Here is a 27622-nt window from a genome sequence, read left to right as displayed (position 1 = left end):
AAAACCTTATTTTTTTTTTAATTTTTTTGTTGTCTAATGTTTCCGCTCAAAGGTTTAAAAAAGCCTTCAACTAATTAATCGAATTTCTTTTTTTTTTCACTCATTGTAGGCGCCTATTATTTAAGGTCAGTATAGCATATGCATTACTTTCTTACACATACAACAATAAGGTACACATGAATGCACACGTGCAAACGTAAATATATATTTTTTCGTGGATACATGAATCCCCTCCCTCCCCTCCTCATAGTTGCTTTGCGACAGGGCACCACTCCAGTTTTTGAGCATTTTGGCCATAAAAAATACTTGCAAATTTTTAAAGTTCCCATCAAAAATTACACTAAAATACAAAAAAAAGTTGCTATATGTCACCAAACCTGTCAATTTTGAAAAGGGAAGGGGGGGGGGGGGGGGGGGGGGGGGGGGGGGTTCAAAAATCAAGCCTGCCCCTCCCCCTACCTTCAAAGCACGTGACCTTTGAGACTAACTCATTTTTATAACCTTACCTCACCTAAATTGAAGACTCTTTCCCTTGCCACAACGATCCTTCACTCTCTCTCTTTTGTGTCTTGAGATGTTCGAGAGTGACTAACCTTTTAACTGTGGGGGCATTTGCCCAGTCAGCATATAAATAAAGTGATGCTGGAAAGAACCTTCTTTTCACACACAAACACTCTACGACCCTGGCTCATACACTGGAAAACGTTTCACAGAGACGCTGTGCAGGCCCCTGGGAGGTTACATCACTTATTATGTCCTTTACAAAAATGTTATAGCACAGCCACATAATTCAAATTATACAAAAACCTTTTGACTCTGCCCGTTGTTGGGTTGATGTTTTCTGGCTATGAGCACTTCACTTCGAATTAACTGCCAAAATTTACAACACGTCATTATCTCATATCTACAAGTGCCCGCTTCAAGCAAACCATCTTCTTTGCTTCCAATAAATCGGTTGATCTTCTTCATACGGGGCGGTGGGGGGAGAACAGATTCTATTCCAACATGTGTTATGTTAGATGTGCATGTATGCCTAGAATAACCTGTTGGAGGCAATGTGAAGATTATCCAGAACCCCGGACCCCAAAAAAAAAAGGGTTCACATTACTGTACGTGTACGGTTGATAGGATTGCAACCCTTCATCTGAAATCCGTGCACACAAGCATAGCTTCTGTGCATGAGTACTCAGCTTAAATCAAAGCCAGCATCCGCATTTATAGCATATAGAAGCTTCTCTTTGAGGACCTCTTTTCTGATACACACACAACAGCTGAGTGAACGATAAAGGAAAAGGAATCTCTGTGACTAAACACCTCTGAAACAACCACACTTTTCTGTACCTTTTATATGGGGGAAGCTTGAGCAGATTCAAACAAGTAGCTGAAGTAGGCAGGCGATCCAACATGTCATCAGACACATCCTCTGGGGCAGCTCTGTGTTAATGACCACTCTCAAGTTGAATTAGCCCCTAGTTTTTTCGCCGGCTTAGCTAGGCAAAGCTTACTTAGCATTACAAAAAGACACCTACCGTTGGATACAGAATTGCGGTTCAAGGTGTTTGAAGCCCAGCAAGGGTCCACGAGAACAACCAGTAACAAACCTGCAGTGCACCACATTGCAAGTTCACTTCTCAAACAGTCTTCAAATGTAACTATACTTTCTGTACTATTACAGGTTCTTTACTTGCTTTTGAAATCTAGTGGGTACATGAACAGGTTGTCCAGAGCCAACATTGAATCTTTTTTTTTTGGTTAGTTTTTTCACCAAGCCAACAGTTCTGTACTATTACAGGTGCTGGAGCTCAAACCTGGGACCTGCCATTAAAGCAGGCCCATTCACAAACACTCCGACTAGAAACCTGTATTCTTATGTCCAGCGCCTTAGAACTCTCTGCCTAATCTGTATCTATTCTCTGCATAATGTGAAGCGACTTAGAACATGTTCCTGTACCTAAGTCCCCACTACCCTAAAAACCACCACAAACAAAAGCCATGCGCATGTGTCACCCTTCAGTTAGTCACATAAATGAACTTACTTGAGAAACTTTTGTTGAAGACTTGAATCAAATGTTTTCATGATCTCCCAAAACATCTCAATGACAGGATGATTCTGACAAATTTAGGAAAGTAATTAAGTTGGGTGGCAACAAAAAGCTGAATCCTTAGCATTTGCCTTGTGCATCAACAACACCAACCTCACTATAACCACCAGCATAGTGGACATTCAAGCGGAGGTCATCCACATTCAGACCCTCTAATGATCCCGAAATAAGAACCTGCAAGGTATACATCAAACATAGATCATGTAAGCCATACTACCACAGGTTTACATAGAAGTCGTTGAATCCATCCAAATTGTACCTGCAGTTCATGTTCATTGAACATGTCTATCCACTTCGCTTGTATCAGCTGTTGAAACCCATGCAAAAAGTGGAGGCTTTGCTGGCGAATCTGGCAAACAAAACCATTCACTCTTTGCAAAAATAAAGGGATCACCAAACCAAAACCTCAATAATGGTAACTTTAACCACAGATTCAACTTTGCAAAACCATAGGATTTATCAGACCTGGCTATTGAGATGGCACCAAACAAAAAGCTCAATAATGGCAACTTTAACCACAGATTCATCTTTGCAAAACCATAGGATTTATCAGACCTGGCTATTGAGACGGTGATTTGCAACAAGGTGAATATATCTGATCACATTATCATTGGCCACTGGAATATCCTTCCCACCAGGGAGGAGCTCAACCTGGACTTGCTCACCATATTCATTATCCTCAATAACAAAATACAGACCCAGCTGTGTCAAATCCCCTTCATAATGCTGCAATTGAAGAGTATCGTTCGTGAGCAATCAAATAGATGCAACCAAAAACACCAGCAAAAAAAGCTGAAAGATGACTCTATCCCTCTCAACATGGTTCCCACTATGATGATGTATCTAGTTTATTTTCTTTTGTTTCCATGGTAGGAACGGAATGAAATGGAAATGAAATGACAATACAAGTGCAAAGCAATGATAACCAAGAGTACTCACATGTAGGCCAAGAGAGCTTGATTGTTGATTGATTTGTAAGACTAGAAAGTACAATGCCTTTATAGGATAGGCACACACACTCTAAGTGTCACATGTATATGGGATAAATCCCAATATGCCACATGGCACTCACACAAAGACTAGACATAAAACTCACTCTACACACACTAGAACACTCACTTTGACTTCATGTTCTAACACCCCCCGATGAAGGCAAGGTGAGAGACTACTGGAATGAGCCAAGAACAGAACATGGCAATGACGGACTACCAACCTCCAAGTTAGAACTAGACATAGTTCCCACACAATCTCAGAGGCAAGTGAGCATGGCTCAGAGGCTAGTGAGCATGGTACAAATGACTCAGAGGCTCATCAAGCATGGCTCAGAGGCTCATCATGCATGGATGCATGAACAACTCAGAGGTCTAGACAACTGGAGCAACCTGAGATCCTATCAAAGCCAATACATGACTCCACAATACATCCCCCTCCTGACTCCATAACAGAATGGTGGGGAGTCAGACACGAAAAAACAGGAAAGTGGCTATGGATATGGGAGTGCCGACCTCTCACATCCCTGTAGTGGGACCGGGGAGAGTGGACTTGGCATGACCCCGCTAATCGGGAGAAGACTCTCAATGCCCCCTTCTTTGCATATAAAAGTGCAGCTAGGGCACAGGATCAAGATGCCAGAGATTGATGGCACCCCGGCAGCAACGACACATTGGCAATCATAGGGCCTCTCATAGCGTTTCCTTTCAGATTTATAGAAGAGGCTTTGGGACAGTTTTCAGCCTAGAAAGATCACCCTCTTTCTTTGGCTGATGGCACACAGGAGCTTCGCGGTCGGCACTTGGCTAGCAGTCGGAGGACAACCAGCAGCTTGCCTGCGATGCGGCCACCCTCAGGAGTCTCAACGACATTGTCTTTGGGATTGCCCGAAGGCTCAGCAAATTGGGCAGCGGATTCTCCACATCTTCACTATGGACAAGGCATCGACCCGGATCATTACATGGGGCACTGTCGCTTGTGCCATAGAGGCTGAGGTGGTCACGGCTTATGAGAACGATGGGGGAGGGCTTGCCCTTCATGTCTCTCACCATCTTATTTCCGCAATACCAGTCACAGCCCCACCTACACACCATCGTATTTCGACAGTACCAGTCACAACCCCACCTACACACCACTAGAGACCAAGCTCATGCTAGAGATGGGAGATTTGCAGTAGCATTGTAGCCTGGCACATTTGGTGAGCTAGATGCAGCGAGGCCATAGAGGGTAACCACACTCCGCCTACTGAGTCCATTAGGAGCGTTTGGCTTGACATCATTCACACCCTCCGTGAATAGTGGGGGAAGTTACAGGGAGGTTTTGACTGCATGTGGAAGCGGTGGGAAGCTTTCTTGAGGCTCTGGAGGCCTGGCCCTTTTCTCACCGATAGAGGTGGTGACCCCACTTGGCACTACAGACCACCTGTGTGGTTGTCCCCCTCCCACCCCCCCCCCCCACCCCTCTCCTTAGATATGAGATAGACTTCGCCCCGTACATGAGGCAAGTTTGTATCTAGCCTTTTCGTGGTTGTATCTAGCCCTTTGTGGCTATCTTTCATTAACTAATAGAAGGATCTTTTTCTCGGAAAAAAAGAAGACTAAGATTAGTTGTAAAGAAAGGTGTCTTGGTAGAGCATAAGGTTATACGCGATGGTTATTTTAGAAATTCCAATTTAGGTTCGATCGATTAATAAAGTATTCTTTGGTGATTATGGTCAAGACTCTAGATATCAAGTCTAATATACTTGCCAAATCAAGAAGTGACCATGTGTAATGTCAAATATCCAAGTCACCGCACTTGTAGGTGTCAACATAGATCCTTGCACCATAAGAGAAAGATAAGAGAAGTGGCCCTACCCATGCCTATATATGTCCAGCTTAGAGAGACAGATGGACCAACCAAATGAAAATTTAGAGTTCAAGCTTGGAGTCAAGCTCTAGGGAAAGAGGTAATTCCACGAGCATGTCTGAAGACTTCAGACGGAATCCTCCAGGATTTGGAGGTTAAGAAGAGGGACCCTTTGGAGGGTACAATGGAGTATGCTGATGGGAAAAGTCTAGGATGGTCCGACGGATTCATAGGACTTCTTATTATTTTTGATGGGACATGAACATGCATTGTTGTAGGTATTCATGGACAGCATTATGTGTAGACAAACAAGGATATAGTGTTGTCTTTATGTATTTTGCATGATATATGACTCTGTGGAGTCTATGCTAATGCCACTGCAGTGGAATAAGGGCTCACTGCTGCAGTGGATCCCAAGGCAATCCGGCGAGATCCTCACACTTCCAGACCTAGGTGAGATCTGCGGACTCATTGGTACTACGGTACAAGATCTGCGGATACTTAGTCACCCTCCGCTGCAGGGACTTCTGGTGACTGGAGCTCAGGCTGGTCGGGTGGATTGAGCTCCTGCAGCGGTGGGAGAGGATTTTCCCCTATGTAGAAAACCATTTATGGGTGCATTGATGGGGCTTTCTTGTGTTGTTTATGTTATGGATTCATACATGTCCGTACATCATCTCTATGCATTTATATCAGACTGGTTAAATGCCTACAGCTCAATGCATGTCCATGAGAGCAATTGATGATGTGATGATTTCATACAGATGTCATGTGTAAACTAAGATTGGGCTTTGAATTAAGATGTGCAAACTTACATCTGTGTCATTTGGAATTGTGAACAATAGTATATAAAGGGAGTATTGCATTGTATGGAAATTTTGAGGTTCCAATGTTTTAACTAAATGCTTTACACATTTGTGTATGTTTCCAGTTACATTTAATAATCTGGAGCCTTAAACATGCACAGATTTGGGAGGACACGCTCATGACTCGCCCAGGCAGTGGTGCCCATTCTACTCGGATAACATAGTCCTGATCTATGACTCCATGGAGGGACTATAGAGACATTTGGATGCATTGCAGTTGTAATCCCGGCAAAACCAAGGTTGTGGTCTTCAACTGGCAAAGAGCAGGCAGGTCATTTCTATAGAGAGAAACTTGTTTCATCTTATGTTTACCTTGGAATGACCTTCACAGTCCTGATCTTTTCCATGAGACTAGACACACAGGCTCACTTGACAAGAGGATACGCAGCTCTGGCCTGCCTCCACAAACAGTGCTTCCAAGCCCACTTCTAGGAGCCTCGTACCAAGTGTTGGCTTTTTGACACTTTGGCGCGTCCGATAGTGATTACAGTGCCCCTTTCTAGGCGGCAAATACAGGAGAGGAGGATTGGAGGAGCACAAAGAGACTACAGGTGATGATGCTCTCACACATGATCTGAAGTAAACCATAAGTGCCACACGAGATTATGCTAGCTGAGTTTGGAGTCTCCCCCCTTGGTCATAGCTGCACTTTTCAGACCATCACCTGCATACATCATGTGTACACATTGGATGGCCCTTAAGTCCTCCATGCAGATTACACGAGAGGGATAGGATAGGTCCTGGTACTCATGGGTAGTGAGCTGGTTTGACCAACATGGCCTTCAGATGGATCCCCCCCCCTCCCCTCTTTCAGTATAGTCTTGACTCACTGTTCTTGGATCTCTCCAGGCAAGAGATCAACCACCCTAACTTGAAAGGGATCCACATGAGCCACACCTAGATAGCCCCACCAGAGCTTCCCACAAACTTCCAGCTCTACAAAGAGAACTTTCTACAAGTTTCTGATGATGGAATCATTATGTGCCCTAGATACCTTTATCGGCACATGTCAAATGCCATGCGTATCACCCTTGGCCAGCTGAGAGTATCATCATCACTGCCTATGGGTTGAGTCCGGCAGAGCAGATGGCCGGATATGAAGGGCACGCCCAATCGGGGAAGTGAAGTCAGAGGAGCACTTTTTATGTGAACGCCTACCCTATTATGAGATTCGCAGGAGATTGCACTGTCTTTTTCGAGATGGATTCAGCCCTCTCTCACAGGTTATGCAATCTGCGGATCAGCGATGCTTTGGTATGTATCTAATGGAGCTCCGTCATCATCAAGAAGCCCTGTTCAAACAGCGCCCCGGACATGGCTCTCTCTGCAAAAGCTTCCCTCAAAGCTTCACTTCTACAAAGAGCACTTGCTAGCCAACTAGATCTTCTTAGCCTTTACACCCTCTGCACATGGATCGCACCTTTGGAGCTCCCAACGAAGATGCACTCACTTCTACAGAGATCACTTCCTCACACTCACTCAAGATGGATTCATCCAACAACAGGGCTACCTGAGTGTTCACATGTCCCATGATGCGGATTGTGATTGGCCACATATGGGTTTCATCCCACCGCCTCAGAGTGGAGACAGGTAGAGTTGAGCGCATCTTCAGAGCCAGGAAGCTCATACAAAGAGCCAGGAAGGAGAGGATCTGCCGAATATGCCAAACAGAGGTTGAGGCAGAGGAGCATTACATATGTCGCTGCCCAGTATACTATGAGCTCTGCGGGAGGTTTCACTGTCTATTTCGTGAGGGATTCGGTCCACTCTCCAGGATCATTGACTTCCCGGACCAGCGTTGCCTAGGGCTCTTCTTGCTTGAGCTCCGCAGACACAGGGACACTTCTTTGAGAGAGCTTCACCCCCAACCACCCCGACCCCTCCCTCACCAGCCAACCATCACCGGCTTCTTCCAGACCCAAGAGGTGGAGGACACCCATACAGTGGATCCTGTGGAACCATCACGGGCTACTCCAAACCCACCTCGCCGAGAGGAGTTACCTCGGACCAAGCCTACACATTCAGCATGCCCGATGCCCCCAACTCCCCAAACATCGGCCACAATCCCCTCATTGCTCTAGATCCAGGACATGCTCCATAACCATCGGGCTACCTTTCCACGTGACATAGCTGAGGGAGACCTCTCAGCCATACTCATTAGCCCCAAGCTTGATATTTTGGAGAGTGGTATACCATCTAGTGGGAGCTGATGCTCCTCTCATGTTCCACGTTCCTGGTACTACATGATGAGATTCCATGGCCCTCATGTTTCTATGTTCTTAGTATTTCCATGATGAGTTTCCATGGACAGTCTTGTATCACCCAAGTGAGATAGCTATGTTTATGTTTTCTTTCTGTTTTATTATCCATTCCATGATGAGATATGCCATGGACATTATTGTATCACTTTGGTCTCATAGGCCCATTGGGTCTTTAGTAGACGCTTAATATATCTTTCTTTCTTTCTCTCTCTCTCCACATTGTATTATTTTGTTTGGCCTTCAACAGACATTGATAAATCTTTCTTTTTTCTCTCCCACCTTGAGGAAAAGGAGACTCCGATAAAGCTCTGGATCCAAGGATGACAAGTCATGCAAATAATTGTGCCTGATTCAAAGGACCCCAAAAAATCAAGGAAAATATATAAATTGGATTACAAATAGCAATAAAAACACTCTTCGTTTTTTATCCCAAATAATCATTCGACTTCATGTATTTAACAGCAACAGCACAATGGATATAATTAAAACCAGCTTACTTGTTTTTTAATTTGCTCAAAAAGAAGGTGGCAAAGGGTATGTCTACCAAGATTCCTTCAAACATAGCCTGCATGCAATTACTGCCATGTCACATACTGCCACCATCCAACAGTTCCGAGGATGGATCGTGCATAGGTTTTAGAATGCATCATAGACATCTTAACGCATATAGACCAATCCAAGCATACCTTTCCTAGAATTTTTCCCAAGAATTCGAAGTATTGTAGGTGTCCATCATGCACCATATGTGATGCTGGGTTTGGGTAGAGAAGATGATCAGGTGTTTCCTGCATAAACAAAGGATCGCACCTATGAAGCTCAGAACTCTTGAATGACAGACAAGTATTGCCCACTCCCTGTTTGATTGCAAGCATGTATCATTAGTATAGAATTTTTTTCTTCTCCCTTCCATTCAACATGTAAATTGAGCCGTGTGATGATACCACACAATTACCTTGAACAAGCCATATTGTATATCAAAAGCAGATTTTGTGATGTTCTCCATGAAATCTTTGAATATGCCACCTCCATCCACTCCAGCTTCCCCAACCCCAAGCTCATTCACAAACGTGACCCGAATCTGTAACAAAAAATATGTATAGTCTTTGTAACAATAAGCTCTTCTTTTTTCATGAATAACAACTAGATTATTGTCAATTTAAATTGATTAGCACAACACTCTGGCAAGGAACGAAATTGGTGAAAACTGATGTATTGGGGAATGGGGACAGGGATGGGCTTTTTCAAGAGGCTGAAATGGGGAAATGCCGCTCAGCAAAAGAGGTACAAGTTGGAGAGAAGAAAGGAGAATAGGAGAGAGGGATAAGGAAAGGATTCCAAAGAGAATGGGAGAAGGAAAGAAGAGAGTGTTAGCATTCATGGTGCTAGGATGGAGTATATGCAAAGAGAGATTAGGGTTTGCTCAATGGCTATGGTGGATAGAGGATAGCCATGGTTTGTGTGTGTATATGTGTGTCTGGGGGAGAGAAAGAGAGAAATGAAATGATATATTAACGTCTTCAGAAGGCCAAAATGACCTACGAGACCAAAAAGGTTACAACAATAGGTGGATCTGATACAATGTCTGTGTAAAGAAAGCTAAAAACAACTAAACAACTAACTGAAACTGAAACAACTATGAGGAAAAGTACGGTACTAGGAGCTCCTAATGGATAACATCTGGGAGGAAAACTAGCAACAAAGGTAAGCATCATACACATCACTATCCAAAGATGTCTCTCATCGGTCGATGGCGGATATCCTCAATGTCCTCCATGGTGAGTACTCTCACTGGCGTCTCCCATGCCGTGCTAGTATGGTCCTGATCCTCTGTTGTAGTCTCCGCCGGTGTCGAGATGGGCCTCTCATCTTGGGGCGCCTGGACCGCCCCAGCTCTATAGCCCGATCAATCAGTGTACCTCTGGTGCGGCTATACTCTCGGGCTAGCTGCAGTGCCTGCTGGCCTGACTGCTCAATCTCTGGTCGAAAGAAGTCTGTAATCTGCCTCTGTAAGTGTCTCTCCCTCTCTGATCCCCTTCCTCTCAAGAGACCCTCTCTATGTCTACGAAGCTCTAGCAAGTATAATCCGAGGCATCTCTGATCCTCGTATCTCATGACTCTAGAAAGTGGTCCGAAACCCTCTCTAAACAGGCAGTGAAAACGGCCTTGTATCTCATAATATACTGGACAGTGACATATGTAATGTAACTTTGTCTCTGGCTCCATCTGGCAGAGCTGACAAATCCTGGCCTCAGTTGGTACTCCTCTGAATCTGCCAGTCTCAATCTCTAGCTGGTGTGAGGATGTGCGCATCTGACCAATAGCACACCGTACCCCATGAGAAAGATGAGTATCCATGTAGCTGGGTCTAATCACAAACCCATCCTGCGTGAGCTGGAGAAGATGATCTCTATAGAAAGCCATCTTCGTACCAAGCTCCTGTGTCGGCTGTATCCATGTCCTCCTAGTGTCCAGCTGAATCAAGTCCTGCCTGATAAGTCTGGTAATCTCTGCCCGTGTGAGAGAGAGGGAGGGTGCATCCAGGGAGTACTGAAATGGAGGTAGCCTGTCCATACTAAAGCCATGCAACTGGAACCAAGCTGTCATCTGTGCATACCAACATGATCCATCTCCCTGTGATGCCAATGCCAATTGTCGTGAAGACTCTAGGGCTAAGCGAGCATATCTGTCTCTAGGGAGAGCCCAAGTGCTATGTATAAAGGAGACTGATCGAGTGAGTGCCTCTACTACCAATGGGGGGGCAGCCATCTCTGCACGGATAATATCATGTGGTACGGAGGCCTTGGCCCTAATCATCCGGGAAATCATAGAAACCAAGGGCCTCTCCATATGTCTCCATCCATCAGTGCTACCAGCTCGGCTGTGGTGATCCACTGAGGGTCCCCATATCTCCACTCCATATAGCATGGCTGAAGTGACCAAAGTGTCAAAGAGCCAGAGCTTTGTTCGAGGTTCCATGTTATTAGAACAAACCAAGTACATGCTCTTATAGGCAACAAGCCTAATCTTTTGACCAAAACCTAATAAGGGTTGTTCACACCTAAAGAGGGTGTTCACACCAGCTCACTCCCAAATACCCAACAAACCCCTCTTCAGAGTGATGGAGGCGATGCCTGACAAACATTCATTAGTCATAGTGATAAGGGCTCTAAACTGCAATCACGTGATACAAAAGAACACAGTGATGCCAACACCCGAACTCTCATGTTGAGCTTGATATAAGAGCTTGACCACTAGATGACAGCCTACATCAGTCTATCAAGACAAATCCCCCTTGCTCTAAGCAGGAATCAAGAGAGAATGATGGAGCATTACAAAAGAAAACACACAAAATATTTATTCAGATTTTCGAGGACTTCCCGAGCAAAGAACCCTTGACTCAAACATAATAGGAAAAAGATAATTTTGGAAGTTTAAAACTTCCCCCTGAGCGCATGCCGGTAAAGATTTTGTTGTGGAAGGCAATGATGCCCTAATGCAGATGCTTGGACCTTCCATGGCACTACAGAAGCTCCAATTTGATGTAGGAGGCTTGATTTTGAAAAACGGCCCAAATTTATGTGGATGCAAAAGGCTTAAATTTGATGATTTTCTCAATAATTCAGAAAAGCCCTTTGTCCCCTTCACATGATGTCGATTCCGAGTGATGGTCGCTTGGGGCCGCGTTGCATGTCTCCCATGGGGTCTCGACTCCCTAATCAATAAGTCCTTCTGGCGATGAAGCTCTAGTAGGAAGAGGCCCAGGTACCGTTGATCTTGGTAACCCATGATCCTAGATAAGGGTCTAAACCCCTCTCTTCAGAGAGGGTGGAACCTCCCTCAAATCTCATAATATACGGTGCACCTGCATATGAAGTGCTCCTTTGACTCGACCCCTTGAGAGAGAGAGAGAGAGAGAGAGAGAGAGAGAGAGAGAGATTTTATTAACGTCTTCCAAAAGACCGAACTCGGCCTATGAGACAAATCAATGTACCTGTGTGGGGTATCCTCTGTCATCCCAACAAAATGAAAAAGTATTGAACTAAAAAGCTAAATCTGGGTGTGCAATATGTACAATAAGTGGGGGAGGTGATGGAGCTCTACTACTAGGAGAATGCAAAGCTATATGCATGGAGTATACAATCATGATATGCAACCTAGCTAGCTCCATCCTGTACCATACTTGGGGTATAGAATGGTACACATCAATGAAGGGGGTGTCCACAGCTCCCTGAAGAACATGTCTAGGTCTGCTCTGAAGCGAGCCAGTCGCTCCGCACCCTCTCTGTGAAACTCACCTCTGATCTCTGTCATCTCTCTCTCGTATAGGCGTGGTGTCCGAAAGCCAGGTGTGCTTTGTCTCCTGCGGGCTCTGAGTGTCTTTGCTCTTTGGAGAGTAATTCCCTGCTGTGTAGGGGCTGGGAGTAGGGTGGATCTTTGAAAAAATGTAGTAATCTGTGTTTGTCGTCCCCCCTCTGGAGCTTTCTGAGCCTGTAATGATGTCTCTCTGTGACGCTGTATGTCTAGAATGAATCTCCCCAGAATGCGCTGGTCTGCTACCTCAAAGATCTGGCGTAGGGAATGTGGCTCTCTGAATAAAATGGAATATCTCTCTCTGATGGCTGTATATGCTCTGCGTCTGCATACATAATGCTCCTCACTCTCCACCTCCTCTCTGCACAATCTACATACCCTCTCCTCTCGGGGGATCCGTGCTGCTCTGCCAGTCTCGATCTCCAATCGATGTGATGAGACTCTAAGCTGACCAATAGCTACTCGGGAGCCATGTCGTAAAAAGCCCTCCATGTATCTAGGCCTCTCTATAAATCCATCATCAGTGATACTCATGAAGTGATCTCTGTAGTATAGCATCTTCGGTGGAAGAGGCTATGTCGGTGATATCCATGTCTCTCGTGTATAGAGCTGCCATAGGTCCTGTCCCAATACTCTGTTCCTCTCACTATGAGAGAGACGGATATGTGGTGCATCCCTGTCATACTGGAATGGTGGTAGATGATCCATGTCTAGGCCATGCTGTGAGAACCAATGTGTGACATGTGCATACCATGATCCTCTGTCTCTTGCCTCAGCCAGCTGTCTAGATGCCTCAAAAGCTCTGTATGACAATCTGTCCTGTGGCATCTCTCTGAATCTGTTTAGCAGGCATATAGTCTGGAATATGGCCTCTACCATCATAGGAGGCGCAACAAACTCTGCTCGGATAATGTCATGACGCACTGACGGTTTACTGCGTATCATGCGTGCCATCATGAGGGCATGTGGTCTCTCTATCTGTGTCCACCAATGGGTAGCAAGTCCTGGCGCCCATACCGCTGCTCCATACATCAATGCCGGTGTGACTAATGTGTCAAATAGCCACCCCTTCGTTCGGGGCTCCTAAAAATGCGCCTGGTGGCACTGTCTCTCTAGCATAGCCAATGCTCCATATCCCCGTCTCAATCTGGCTCTCGCTGCTGAACCCATGGTGAAGCGCGTGGCTGCTACAGAGAAGGTAACCCCTAGGTACACATATGATGTCACCACCTCCACCTAGCGTCCTGCGAGAGTGAATGTCAGCTGACTCCTGCCCTGTCTCGATGTATGAAGACCATAACCTTGGTTTTCCCAAGGTTCACAGTAAGACTCCTCTGTGTGCAGAAATCATCGAGTGCATGTAGATGCTGCTGTAGACCTCCTAGAGACTCAGACACTAGTACAATATCATCACCATAAAGCATAATATGTACTGAGATACTTGCTAGATCAACTCCATCTCCGCCTCCCCGTGTAATGAAGTCAGCCACCTCATCAATGTATAACCCAAATAGCGTGGGGGAAAGTGGGCATCCTTGCTTCACACCAATGGTGCTAGCAATAGTCTCGAACATACCTCCTGGGCATCTGACTCGCCCAAAAACCTGCTCATATAATGCATAGATGTCCCATGTCATATCTGTTGGTATGCCAAGAGACTGTAGGCGCTGAAAGAGCCTCTCTCATGGTACTGTGTCAAATGCCTTGCGGAAATCCACAAAGCAGCAATAGAGCTTTCTCTTCCTCACTCTGGCCTGATCAATCATACATCTCAAAGTGAATACATGGTCAGTGGTAGAGAAAGCTCTCCTGAAGCCTGCCTTCCCTGATGAGTGTAAACCTGCTTGCTCAGCATATAAGCTAAGCTCTTGCTTCAACACTGCACCATAGAGTTTGGCCAACACGTGGCCAACCATAACCGTCCTGTAGTTGCTCGGATCGAGCATACCCCCTACTTTGTGGATCGGCACAATGGTGTGCATCGTCCACTCCGCAGGCAAACCCTCTACTAGCGCCCTGTTAAACAGGTGTGCAAGAAAAGGGCCAAAGAATCTACTGCATATATGAGATGCTCACCCTGTAGGCCCATATGGTCGGCGGCCCGTCCATGCTATAGGCGGCGGATAGCTTCCTTTACCATCGAGTGGGTAAAGAAGCTAGCTGTGCTACCACTCTCAGTTTTCCCTGTAGCTCCCGTCTGAATAGAACTGCTACTCCCCCCGACCCTCTCGAGGTACCCTCGCGTGTGGTCCTCCTGTATGCTGACTCCCACTGGAATCCCTCTACTCCAGGTAGCCCTCTCTCTGGGCTCTGATGTGTCTCTGTCAGAAGTATGATGTCTCTCCCCACCATAACATGCTCCAGTCGTCCAAGCTGCATCCATAGTGAACCATTACAGTTCCATACTGCCATGTGTATCTCTGTCAGTGGCCTGGTCTGTGTCCCATAGGCCCCAAACCGCTAATCCATGGGCCGGCCATCAATGATGACCCAACCATCTCGACAGAAGGCCTTCTTGCCTTCTCTCCTCGCGTGTAAGACTTGTGGCATGCAAGCTCTCCTATGCTCTAGCTGCATCCTCGTGAGATCATCATCCAAGAAAATAGGAGCTCCCTCTAAGCCTCGTAGTATGACCCTCTTCCTCATGAAGGTGACCCTCTCCGTCTCTCCTGCAAGTTGTAGGATGAGGACTCGCTTGCGTGTTGAGTCTTTCCCGGCTCTCCATGCTTTGGTGAAGCGGACAAGGTCCTCTTCCCTGTAGCCTAGCTTCATGCATAGAAGCTGTCCATCTTTCTCGGGAGTGGAGTTCGGTGTCTTGGCTATACCTGTGACTCGAATGTTGAGGCGGCGGGCATGCCTCATCTTCTCCTCCTCAGTGGTGGTGTGAATGATTTGATGTTCTTCCCTTTGAGTCTCCTCCCTCACTTCTTTGCGGATGTTCTTCTTCACCACCTCAACCCATCCTGACTGCTTGGCTTCGAGTTTTCCCTCCATGTCCTTTGTGATCTCCTTGGAGATCTCTTCTTTGATGGCTGTGAGAGTGTTCTAATTGATCTCCCCTTCTTCCTTCTCAGTGTTCTTGACGGCTACCAGTTCCACTTTCAATGCACTCACCTCCTCCTTGAGTGCTATGTTCTCTTGTTCAAGGTTCGTGACCCGTGCTTCGAGGGCCATGATGTGCCGGTGTAGTTTGTTCTCCACCTCATTGAGGTTGGAATCAGATGTCTTCTTATTCTCCTTGATTAGTGCCTTCATTGATGTCTCGAGGGCCTCGAGTTTCTCTTGGAGACTCGGGGCCATTCCTCGAGATTGAGGAGAGAGAGAGTTATGTTGCTGCCTTGGGGGCCTGAGCAAGGGTGGGAGGGGAAAGGGGGATGCAGGGCTTACCGTAATGCAGGCGGGCCAGCAGCAGTGGGTGCCAGTAGCGAACAAAGAGGGCGGCTACGCACAGAGGCGCAAAGCGAACAGGGAATTGCGAAGTGAAGCAAGCCGCGAACAGTGCAGCGAAAAGCGGGCGGTGACCAGTAGCGAACAGCGAAAAGCGGGGCGGCGAGGGCAGAGGCGAACTGGGGCGGCGAGGGCAGAGGTGAGGGCGAGGAGGGTAGGCGAGGGCAGAGGCGAACTGGGGCGGAGGAAGCATGGGTGGGAAAAGGCAGGCGAACAAAATAGCGACAGGCGGCGAGAGAGAGAGACAGAGAGCGAGAGAGTGCACACACAAAGAGAGAGAGAGATCGATCTGTGTGAAGAGAAGCTGTTTTAGGGTTTTGAATTGCTATCTCCTGCTCTTTTAGGGTTTTGAATTGCTGTTTTTTGTTGTTTTAGGGTTTTGATTTGCTCTCTCACTGCAGTTTCATGGTTTCGAATTTCTGTCTGCTGCTGTTTTAGGGTTTCGGATTGCTGTTTTCTGCTGTTTTAGGGTTTTGAGTTGCTGTCTTACTGCTGTTTTAGGTTTTCAAACAGCTGTTTTTCGTTGTTTTAGGGTTTCAATCTGCTTTTTTAGGGTTTTGGGGTGTTGTTTTAGGGTTTTGGGTTGCTGTTTTTAGGGTTTCAATCTGCTGTTCTAGGGTTTTGGGCTGCTGTTTTAGGGTTTCGAACTACTGTTTTAGGGTTTGGGGTTGCTGTTTTAGGGTTTTGTATAGTTGTATTCTGCTGTTTTAGGCTTTCAGCACAAAGAGAGAGAGAGGGAGAGACAGGAGAAAGTGGGGGAGATGTCGACTCTCAATGAAGATTTCACTAACAAAACAGTGGCTGCTTTGGGTCCTGACATTGACAAAGGCCAGACAGAGGATGAACTTCGTGAGCTAGGCCTTTCTACGAGGCCTAAATGTTCTGGCGGTGACAATGAAGATGAGGCTATGTTGTGGCAGCAACCTCGTGTTTTGCATGTCTTGGCAGCCTTCCATAAGAAGGATGCAATTCTCTTTTTCACAGGGCGCTTGCCGCCAATGCATATGATCTGTCAGTGGTTGACTTCCCTTTTGCAGTCAGATGTGGTAGATGAAATTTTTGATGGACCCAAGGGGTTTGTTGAAATTGTATTTAAAACGCCTGAAGCTCGGCAATTGGTGCTTCAAAAAGTGCCTTTGTTTTTTGAGGGCCAGTTGGTGCATGCCGTCCCATGGAGACCCTTGGCTGAGTTTCTTCACAAGTTAACTTTATAATTCTTTCATGCCTCTTCAATGTTTTGTGTAGCATTATATGGTAGTGACGGGCCCGAGAATGAGCACCTTGACGTGAAGTAGCCCGGCGAACGAGGATTATGCAAATTCCGGATTTCCCCTTGGCCGGATGATTGATCCATCTTTTTGCCTTTACAACCACATCTTTCCAAGGAGCCTCCTCCTGAACTACTTGTTTTCCTCTATCCTCAACCTGGTGTACATCTATTAAGAGACTAAGGTTTAGTAAAAGGGGAGGAGAAGGGTGTGTGTGTGAATGGACTTATGGTCCACTAGCTCACCTATTTAAAGGTGGAGCTAGAAGGCATTTTTGGTATGGAGCAAGAAGCCTAGTTGTATTTTGAGCAACTTAATAAGCAAGATATTTTCTTGTATTTTGTGAGTCTCTCTCCTCCACATAATGATCTAGCATAAGCACCACGAAATTCTAACATGGTATCTAGAGCTTGGCAAGATTAGGTCACTTTTGTGGTGTAGAATAGGTCAATTTTATCCTTTTTTCTTTTGTGGAGCTGAATCTCCTGCCAGTGGAGGAGCTCAAGCAACTCGTGGAGATATCAACTAGGAAAGTAAAGAAGACCTCCAGGCGCTTGAGCTCGTACAGCCAATCGACAGATTGCCCTTCTCCTGGCAATGGCATTGCCGCTTGAGCAGACCGGCGCACGATTCCTGCGCAGCTGATGCCGTACACAAATTCGCCGTGTAGGCGTTGGCAGCCCTAGAGAGCTTAGGGCTTTTGAAGCCCAAGGTCCCAAGATCCTACAGCTTGAATCTTAGCCCTAATGGCGGGCTGAATCAACTGTGAGAGTGAAAAGCGGGCTGAATCAACTGTGAGAGTGAAAAAACCAAGCGCCTACTGTTTCTCTTCTCCATGAAAGCTTGCTCAAGCTTGTTAATAGTGTTCTTTTTCACTAATCTCCTCTTCTTTGCTCTAATCACTTAAGGGCTTGTGAGGGCTTGTTGCTAATCCTATTTTGAGTTTGAAGTGGTGGGCATACACGATGAGGTATTCATGAGCCTCATTCTTCATCAAGCTCCATCAACATCTTCAAGTGCACAAAGCTTTTCAAAGTGTGCTGATAAGCACTAATAGTGTTGATTAACACTAATGAGGCTTCTAATCCAGCAAAGGTGAGTCATTCCAAAGTGTTTTTAAACACTAAGAGTGTTCTTAAACACTAATGGTGAATCTAATCACCAATGCAAGTGTCATTAGACGCTAGAAATGTACTCTTAAGCACTAATCGTGTTTTTTAAACACTAATGGTGATCTTAATTGAAACCGGCCTCTGGTAGAAACCAAAGTGCGGTAGACTAGCAGTCACCATTCCAATTGTAGTCCAAATAAATAACAAAATTAACACGAGCTAGAATGCTCCAGAATTGAAAGGAAATCGACACCTGTTGGTCCCAAAGCTTGGCGCCCCTTTCGGTATTTCTTTATTCAAATTCAATGAAATGTGTAACTGAGTACAACAAAGCCAGTCCACGAGAGTAAACCTGCATGTCCAATCTGGCAACCCTCAAGACCTCTTAGCACAGAGGATTCACACACAGATCTCTGTCCCCAAAAGCAACACACTGTGCTTCCCTCTAGTCAACCAAGACAATTCAGCAGGACAGCCTTGAGCACACATCTGGCTGTTCCATGAACATGGTTTCAACTCAGTTCAAATACACATCCACTGTCCAACACCCTTCAAACTGCTATACCCTTCCTCTCACAAAGGGCCAGATGAAACAACTCTGCAGCAGACATAAGCCAGTGGAAAGAAAGAAAGATTGATATGTTCAGAGCTTACCAATTTTAATGCGTGGTTCTACACCAGAGGGACTGACCGTACCAGTCTGTACTTGCAACAAACTGTCTGTACTTTTCTCTCTGCAGCCGCCTGACTGATGCACCAACTATACTCTGATAAAGCGTCGCCTACCACTGTTCAGGACTGAACAGGTCTATAGCCGCCTGTACCTGTCCGTACAGGCCTGTAGTAGTATCCGGCTGTACCCGTCCGTACAGTACCGTACGTGCAACTGCTACCTGTGTCAGCTGTCGTCGTACAGCAGTCGTACCAGCCTGTGTCAGATGTCCTGCAACGTCTGTGTTATTTTGTCCGTACAGTACCTGTCTGCGTGCTATTATGTACCGTACAGTACCCGCCTGCACAGCAGCTGCCTGCTGTCCATACCCTGGTCGCCAGCACCGCCTGAACCAGCCGCCACCTGCTCTGTACAGCCTGCAGTCACCAGGTCTGTACGGCCTACAGCCACGTGGTCTCTACGGCCTGTTTTGTACGCAGCAAAAACCAGCAAAAATACACCCTCTGCAGCAGCTAGCTTCCACGACTCCTCCAAAAGCAAAAGAGAGAGAGAGAGAGAGAGAGAGAGAGAGAGAGAGAGAACCGCGTATCTCCAAAAGTAGAGTTGCTCCTTTTCCCAAAAATATCCTAGTGGCCTCTTTCTAAAGTTTATCAAACTTCCTAAGGGTCACTTATACTTAGGGGCCACCCAAGGTTAAAACATTAGAAATATTAATGTCCTTGGTCCCCCTTCACACTTGAGGATGTCCACCATATTTCTATTTGTCCAGGAACCCAAATGTGAATCATTAAAATATTTATCTTGCTCACCAATCACCATGCCCACACTTGTGTTGTTCCACTTTCACAGGGTCATGACATACCCCCCTCTTGAAAAATGGCAAGCGTCCTTGATTGCAATCTGGTGATATAGCAAAATATCCAAAGTGAAATGTACAATATGGCAAGATCAGCATCCCAATCTCTCTAAGCCATGCATATGTAACAACATTCACTGCAAACCAATGGTGTAGTAGTAGTCCAAGTTGTATACCACTGTGAACCATACACAACCACAACATCCAATGTGACTAGTACACATATATCATAGAAGTCCCATAAACAGATGTACTGTCAGCCATCAGTACCTTCGGGTGAGACAAAAGCTGCACCAAGCGACCTCTAGATGTCATCTGAGCCTGTCTGTATCAAGGGAGTGGAGGTGCTACCCCCCTCTTGAGCATCAGGCAATGCTCCAGACCCATGCTCTGCAGAACCTGTATGAGCCGTAACAACAGTCGGCTCCAACTCAAAGGCATCGAGGTGAATCTGTTAAGTCACCTTCCTCCATCCACTTCGCATCCATCGGTGAATAGTTCTTGAACTTCACAAGATAACGACGGGAAACTTTACCTCGTATCTTTCTTCCCTTATGTGCCAGTATCTGCTCTGGAATAAGAACCTCATCAAGTTCCTCAACTTCCGACTGAGCCTCATCTGATACATCCTCAGGCACATCCCCACGGAAAGGTCTAAGTAGACTCACATGAAATGCATTGTGAATCCTCCAGTGATCTGGTAGCTTCAAGCGATAGGCCACCTCACCAATCTTTTCCAATACCTGAAAAGGTCCATAATAGCACATGCTCAACTTAGGGAATAAGCGCTCTTTACCCTTCATCTTCTTGAGCCTAGCTTTTTCAAAGCGCAAAAGAACCCAATCACCCAATGCAAACTCTAATGCACGTCTGTGACGGTCTGCTGCTTTCTTTTACTTTTGCTGAGTTTTCAGGAGTGCCAACTTAACTCTCCGATAAGCTTCATCCATATTCTCCACATACTGATCAGCCTCAAAGATCTTATCCTTTGTATGCAAAATAGGTGGTACCTTCTTCCCTCCTTCCACAATCTCAAAAGGTGCCTTGCCCGTCGAGGTATGGACGGTGTTGTTATATGCAAACTCCACCAAAGGAAGACACTTTTCCCATTGTTGCTTGTGCTCTGACACACAACATTTAAGAAGATCTAACACTGTAAAATTAGCCTCTTCCGATTGACCATCTGTTTGTGGATGAAATGAAGATGAAAACTTGAGAGTTGTACCCATGTTGTCAAACAACCCTCTCCAGAATAAACTCGTCATCCGTGGATCACGGTCACTAATGATAGACGAAGGCAAGCCATGATACTTGAAGATGTTCGCCATGAACAACTTCACCATATGATCAACTTTGATCGTCTTACGCACGGGAATGAAATGAGCCTGCTTGCTGAGCCTGCTTGCTGAGCCTGCATATGATAGTCCAAATGTCATCATTCCCCGTTTGTGTACGTGGAAGATCAAATATAAAATCCATGGCAATGCTCTCCCAAGGTCTATCTCGAATAGGTAAAGGTTGAAGTAACCCTGGTGTCTTTTGACGATCAAACTTCACCATCTGACAAACGATGCATTGCCTAACAAAAGCATCAACATCTCTTCTCAAGGTTGGCCACTAAAAGAAAGTCTCAACTGCTTTTACCGTGGCGTCAATACCTCTATGACCTGCATACGGTGGAGCATGACTTTCAATCATAACCTTGAGTAGAAGTTGCCTGATAACACACAATCTACCATGCATCAACAAAAACCCATCTCTGAGAGTATAATGATCATGCCGCTGACCCTCAGACATCTGATCATACAACCTTCCAAAGTCCTCATCATGGGCATACTATTCTTTCATTTCATCAAGCTCATGATGATAAGCAAGTGAAACTGCTGAGACCTGTGACTTGCGTGACAAAGCATCTGCCACAACATTCTTTTTGCCTTCCACATGCACAATCTGGAAATGAAACATAGACAAAAAGTTGGCCCATCGCATATGCTTCTCAGAAAGCTTAGTTTGCGTGAGGAAATAACGCAAGGTCTAATGATCTGTCTGCACAGTGAAATCAGCCCTAAGCAAATAGTGTTTCCATGTAGAAAGAGCATGAACTACAGCCAACATCTCTTTCTCATAAACCTGTAAATGCTTCTCGGCGTTCTCTAATATTCGACTCTCATAGGCTATCACATGTCCTTCCTGCATGAGAACTGCCCCAATGCTGTTTCCACATGCATCACATTGGACAACAAAAGCCTTTCGGAGGTCCGGTAATACCAATACTGGATCCGAAGTAAGCTTTTCTTTAAGCTTTTTAAAGGCTGTAATTTCCTGATCAACCCATCTAAACAATCTCAGCAAAATACCGTATGTACCGCCTGTAATAGGAACACAATCCCAAAAAGCTGCGTACATCATGCACGGTCCTCAAATCTGGCCAATTATGAATTGCTTCCACCTTCGAAGGATCCATACGGACTCCATGCTTAGACACAATATGCCCCAAGAAATGTATCTCTTGCAAGAAGAACTCACTCTTCTTGCCATTAATGACCAGCCTATGCTTCCGGAGTTCCCCAAACACAATGGCCAAATGCCTCCTATGCTCCTCCTCAGTGTGTGAATGCACAATCATATCATCAAAGAATGTGCCCACAAACGCTCTATGAGGCCGAAAAATCCTGTCCATCATTCTGTTAAATGTGGCAGGTGCATTTGTCAAACCAAAGGGCATAACCAAGAACTCATATAACCCAAAAGTGGTTCGAAATGATGTCTTATGCACATCCTCAGGTCTAATACGTATCTGATGATACCCGCTTTTCAAGTCTATCTGACTAAAGACTATGGAGCCCTGTAAGCGGTCCAAAATGTCATCGATCCTCGGAATGGGGAATCGATTCTTGATGGTATTCTTGTTCAGCGCCCTGTAATCAATACACATGCGCCAAGACCCATCTTTCTTTTGCACTAAGAGTACAGGTGAGCAAAAGGGTGATGAGCTAGGCTGTATCAGCCCTTTATTCAACAGCTCCTGTACCTGACTCATAATTTCTTCTTGTTGGGCTGCACTAACACGGTACGGCGGTCTATTTGGTGGAGTACTACCCAGAATTAGATCAATAGCATGATCTTCTGGCCTTTCCGGAGGAAGTTCTCCTGGCAATGACTCGGAAAAACAATCTTGGAACTCACATAAGAAATCAGTCATGTCCTTATCTAACGTAGACAAATTAGATTTAGACTCATCATCTGTTGCATCCTTTACAAAAATCAAGTACACGGAAAGATGCTTTTTCATTACTGATGAAATTGCCGAAGCTGATACAAAAAGAACAGATTCCCCTTTAAGCTTTACATCCAAAATATGTTCTTTCCCTCTATGAGTCAAAGTAATCTTCCTATTGTATGTATCCACCACCGCATGTACTCTATGGCACCATGGCATACCCAACAAAACATCACATCCATCAAGTGGCATGATGAAAAACTCATCGCTGTCCACATAACCCTGCAAATGAAGCCTGAGCTTCCCAATAATAGGAGTGACGGGTTCTGCATACCCAGGACAAGCCATATTAGCCTCATATAAAGGCCCCATCTCCTCTGCACGGATCCCCAATCGGCCAGCCAAATCCGGTGAAATAAAGTTGGCTCTAGCACTTGTGTCAAAGAAAATCAAGGCATTTTGATCTCTCACTTTGCCCCATGCCCTGCACAACTCAGTCTCTTCACCACCTAGCTGTTCCCCAACAAGATCAGGAACTAACCCTGCAGAAGGTTTTGGTTTCTTTGACTTGGGCTCCCCTTTAGTGTCAGAGTCCTTTTGGGACTTTCGCTTGGGACAATTAAAAGACATATGTGTTGGGGGAGACTTCAACATGCTTGAGGACCCGGCAGATAGGGTGGGAGGCAGTCATGTTACAGTGCACGGCACGGAGCTTGCAGCTTGGGACCGGTTTTGCATGTCACTGAGGATCACTGATGCATGGCAGCATGGGGCTTTCTCCCGGTCTCAGGACAGTCTTAGTTTCTCTCGGTCGGATCGCCGGCAGGGAGGGACTAATCTATCACGGATTGATCGCTTTTATGTGGGCGACTGGTTAGGGGAGCGAGGGGGCTCCGTCGGCATTCTCGCTGGCACCTCATTTTCAGATCATGCGCCAGTTATATTGACATTGGAGGAGGGGACACGGGAGCCCAGCTTGCAGTTGAGGATCCCACAGAGGGTACTTGCAGATCCCAGTCTCGCTGAGGACATTGAGAGGATCTGGCATGATAGTCAGTGCTCTGACCAGGATGCAGCGGGCCAGTGTGCCCAGGGACTCATTGATCTTAGCTCTTTTCTACACGCTGCAGCTTTGACACGACTGGGAGAGATTCGCGAGCGGGAGCAACGGCTGAGACGCAGCCTTGCTTCGCTACAGCGCCTTCAGGAGCAGCAGCCTGCATGTGAGTGGGTGGCGTCCCAGCTGAGCCAGGCACGCCAGGAGGTTAGAGAGGTAGAGGAGCAGAGACATGAGTTTTACTATCGTCGTCAGGCCTCTCAGTGGACGCAGCTTGGTGATAGAGTGACTGGGGAGTTTTTTGAGATCACTGGACCCCGTCATGCGCGAGCAGGAGTCCGCCAGCTTGGTAGACCGGATGGATCGGTAGCTACTGAGCTCGGGGAGATCAGAGCCATTGCCACTGCATTTTATAGTGACCTGCTTTCAGCAGAGCCAGCCACTGAGGATCGAGATGTTTGCAGACAGACTGTGTGGGCCCATGTGCAGAGGAGGGTCACAGACCATATGCGTACAGTTCTAGGTGCGCCTCTGTCAGAGATTGAGCTTGCCGAGGCCTTGAGGGTCCTGCCGCGACATAGTTGCCCAGGGGAGGACGGACTGACGCTGGCCTTTTTTATGCGCTATTGGGACCTTTTGGGGCCAGGCCTCCGCAGGGGCTTTCAGCATGTTTTGGACACTGGGGTGATGCCGCAGAGCTTTTCAGAGGGCTTGATCTATCTTATCCCCAAGGGGGAGGGAGTATCAGATGACATTCGGCATTGGAGGCCTATTACGATCCTCAATACTGTCTACAAGGTCTTAGCAAAGGACTTGAGTTTGAGGATCCAGCCCTTCCTGGGGGAGTTGATTCATGCTACTCAGACAGGATTTGTCAAGGAGCGCAATATCCTTGACAACATCTTTACTTTCTGGGAGGCGACGGCCCGAGCTAGATTTCTTGGCGAGGACTTGGTCGTGATGCTTCTCGATTTTGAGAAGGCATACGATAGAGTTGATAGGGGATTCTTAGAGGGCACTATGCTTAGAGGCGACGGCCCGAGCTAGATTTCTTGGCGAGGACTTGGTCGTGATGCTTCTCGATTTTAAAAAGGCATACGATAGAGTTGATAGGGGATTCTTAGAGGGCACTATGCTTCGCCTGGGCTTTGAGCCAGGATGGATCAGAGGGGTGGCAGCTCTGTATTCCACAGCTCGCAGCCAGGTACAGAGGCTGATCAGGAACTTTCTGTGGTCTGGGCGGGACGGTCAGCCAGCTCGGGCAAAGGTTGCATGGGCAGTTATTACACTTCCGCTGGCTCAGGGCGGTTTGGGCATTATAGATCCAGTCGATCAGAGTAGAGCCTTATTGGGGAAGCTTATTGTTCGGGGGTTGCTTCCAGGCGCTGAGCCTTGGAAAGAGCTCCTCTTGCAGCGACTGCAGGCTCGGGCGCCCCCAGCAGGGGGTACTTGGGCACCAGAGATTCGCTGGATCTTCATAGAGATGAGGAGGACAGGCCTCAGTAGAGGATGGGAGGACAGATTTGCTTTGAGTATCCTGAGAGCTTGGGAGCTGCTGAGACCGGGGCTCTCTCAGCGGCCTCCTTCTTGTGTTGAGGAGCGGGCCAGGCAGCCGCTCATCTGGAGCCCAGCGGTTCGCACGGAGCAGGGTCATATGCTGGGTTCTCGGCCTCGTCTAGCCTGGGGACCTTTAGCGGCAGGCCCAGCTCGTAGTTTTGGAGACTGGCAGGCTTTCTGCAGTCTACCAGAGGAGATCCAGGTGGAGAGGCTGAGTCACTTCAGAGGGGGGTTGATTATGAGGGATGATATACAGGAGGCCCTCACAGAGGAGTGGTTCACGCCTCTCGAGCCAGTGGCCCCACGGTGGATGGGAGCCTTTACACAGTTGGAGATCCTGATTGCTGTTAGAGCTAGCACTGAGGATGGCAGATGCCTCTACTATGAGATTCAGGATGAGGGCAGACTCCAGAGAGTGGAGGTGGAGTCGCCTTTGGTTGCAGAGTGCACCTTTCAGAGGATTCGGGTAGTGGCTGCCGCTTCTCGGAAGTGGCATATTGACCCCGACCCTGCTGATGTGCTCCCGGATTGGCGCATATGGGCATATGCAGCGCGCCCCTTGGCCCGGCTACAGTGGGACCCCGGGGAGTACGAGTGGCATGATCCTTATGCATCCCTTGAGGCCACAGAGATCACCTTTTCCAGTATACTGTTCAGCTGGGACGGCATATTTTGACGGCGAGGAGGACGGTTTCTCCAGCGGCAGCGGGGCATTGGCGACTGCAGGGACTCTCACAGGAGTTCCTGGAGGATTTCTGGGCTCGGCTTTGGGCTAGTCGGCAGGCCCGCAGGATCTCGGCTTTTCAGTGGGCTGGTCGCCCACAGTTGGCACTTGGCTTGTTTACAGCGGTCTTCCGGCGGCCTGCGTCCGATGCGGCCACCCTATGGAGACACAGAGACATTGCCTTTGGGACTGCCCTCAGGCACAGCAGATTTGGCTGCGGATGCTGCGTATTCTGGCCCCCCTCTCTCCAGAGGGTATGTTTACGTGGGGTGCCGCTGCTTGGTCGACTTCGTCAGGGCCTGCTATGGGCTATGAGATGGAGCAGGGCAGTCAGGCCATCAGATTTATTAGGGGCCAGCCTCGCCTGGTTCCGGCACCGGATTTCTCGTCCGCCAGCTGGACACAGGAGAGGGATTTACGATGGGAGCTCCTCAGCAGCCTCACCATCTGGTTCACCTGGAGGGCTCGGTGCTTTACGGCCTTTGAGGGGAGATTGGAGCCACCAGCAGAGACTGTACGGGGGATTTGGCAGGAGTTGATCCACACTGTGCGAGGACAGTACGACCGCATCCGGGGAGACTCGGATGAGGCGATCTTACGACGCCAGGCCTTTCACACCACTTGGCGCTGTGGCCCTTTCTACACCTTACACACGGGATCCCCCCGTTGGCACTACAGGCCACCTGTTTGGCTCTTCCCCCCCCCCCCCCCCCCTCTATTGTATGATTTAGCCGCTCAGTTCTTTGTACTGATGCTTGTATTTTGCAGCACCTAGGGAGAGTCTCCCGGGCTGCCATGATGTATTCGCTGCTCTTATCTCTCTTAGGAGCAGGAGAGATCTTTTGTAGCCCTACGGGCGTTTTTATATAACTAATGAAAGGATCTTTTCTCGGGAAAAAAAAAATTAAAAGACATATGTCCCTCCTCTGTACAGTAAAAACATTTCCAAGCATCCATCAAGGCCTGTCTCTTGGGCATTGGTAACTTCTTATACCGCTTCTCTGTAGACCCTTTTGCATCACGCGAAGCATGCCCTGACTTTTCAGATTTCTTGCTTGAGCTTTTACTTCCTTTTAATCCAGATGAGATCTTCTCTATCATCTGTGACATATTTGTTACTCGAGTCTTTATGCAATAGTCACGCACTTCCTTGGGCAGCCCACAACAATACTTCTCCACCTGCCCAAACAAAGGCACTGCACGATAAGAAGTAACTGGGAGTAAAGCTTCCCAAAACTTCTTATTATAATCCTCAAGATTTTCACACTTTGATGCATTCAACTTGTGCCATGCTGTCATTACATCCACCTCACCTGGCATTCCATACATT

The 27622-nt window shown here is 47.0% G+C and overlaps 1 protein-coding gene across 11 annotated transcripts in view; it reads right to left on the bottom strand.

Moving 5' to 3' along the window:
- Positions 1 to 287: 287 nt before the first annotated feature.
- LOC147633300 (E3 ubiquitin-protein ligase UPL6-like) overlaps positions 288 to 27622 on the bottom strand; it is a 117534-nt gene continuing 90199 nt past the window's right edge. For 5 of the 11 annotated variants that reach the window (XM_086806346.1, XM_086806342.1, XM_086806344.1 and 2 more), the window contains 11 exons: positions 9020 to 9145; positions 8754 to 8852; positions 8565 to 8632; positions 8347 to 8413; positions 2658 to 2828; positions 2362 to 2451; positions 2196 to 2276; positions 2037 to 2110; positions 1530 to 1601; positions 1342 to 1434; positions 288 to 1253 (listed from right to left, as the gene is read on the bottom strand). In XM_086806346.1, the coding sequence (XP_086662472.1) occupies positions 1187 to 1253; positions 1342 to 1434; positions 1530 to 1601; positions 2037 to 2110; positions 2196 to 2276; positions 2362 to 2451; positions 2658 to 2828; positions 8347 to 8413; positions 8565 to 8632; positions 8754 to 8852; positions 9020 to 9145 (1008 nt within the window). In that variant the 3' untranslated portion in view covers positions 288 to 1186. Of the gene's footprint in view, positions 1254 to 1341; positions 1435 to 1529; positions 1914 to 2036; positions 2111 to 2195; positions 2277 to 2361; positions 2452 to 2657; positions 2829 to 8346; positions 8414 to 8564; positions 8633 to 8753; positions 8853 to 9019; positions 9146 to 27622 lie in introns of all 11 variants that reach the window. The other 6 variants (XR_015267091.1, XR_015267095.1, XR_015267093.1 and 3 more) reach the window with 2 other exon arrangements.

Source organism: Cibotium barometz, chromosome 12, assembly GCF_041138505.1.
Source record: "Cibotium barometz isolate CiBa-2024 chromosome 12, ASM4113850v1, whole genome shotgun sequence".
NCBI classification, from domain to species: Eukaryota; Viridiplantae; Streptophyta; class Polypodiopsida; order Cyatheales; family Cibotiaceae; genus Cibotium; species Cibotium barometz.
This window is presented reverse-complemented; position numbering and strand designations above follow the sequence as displayed.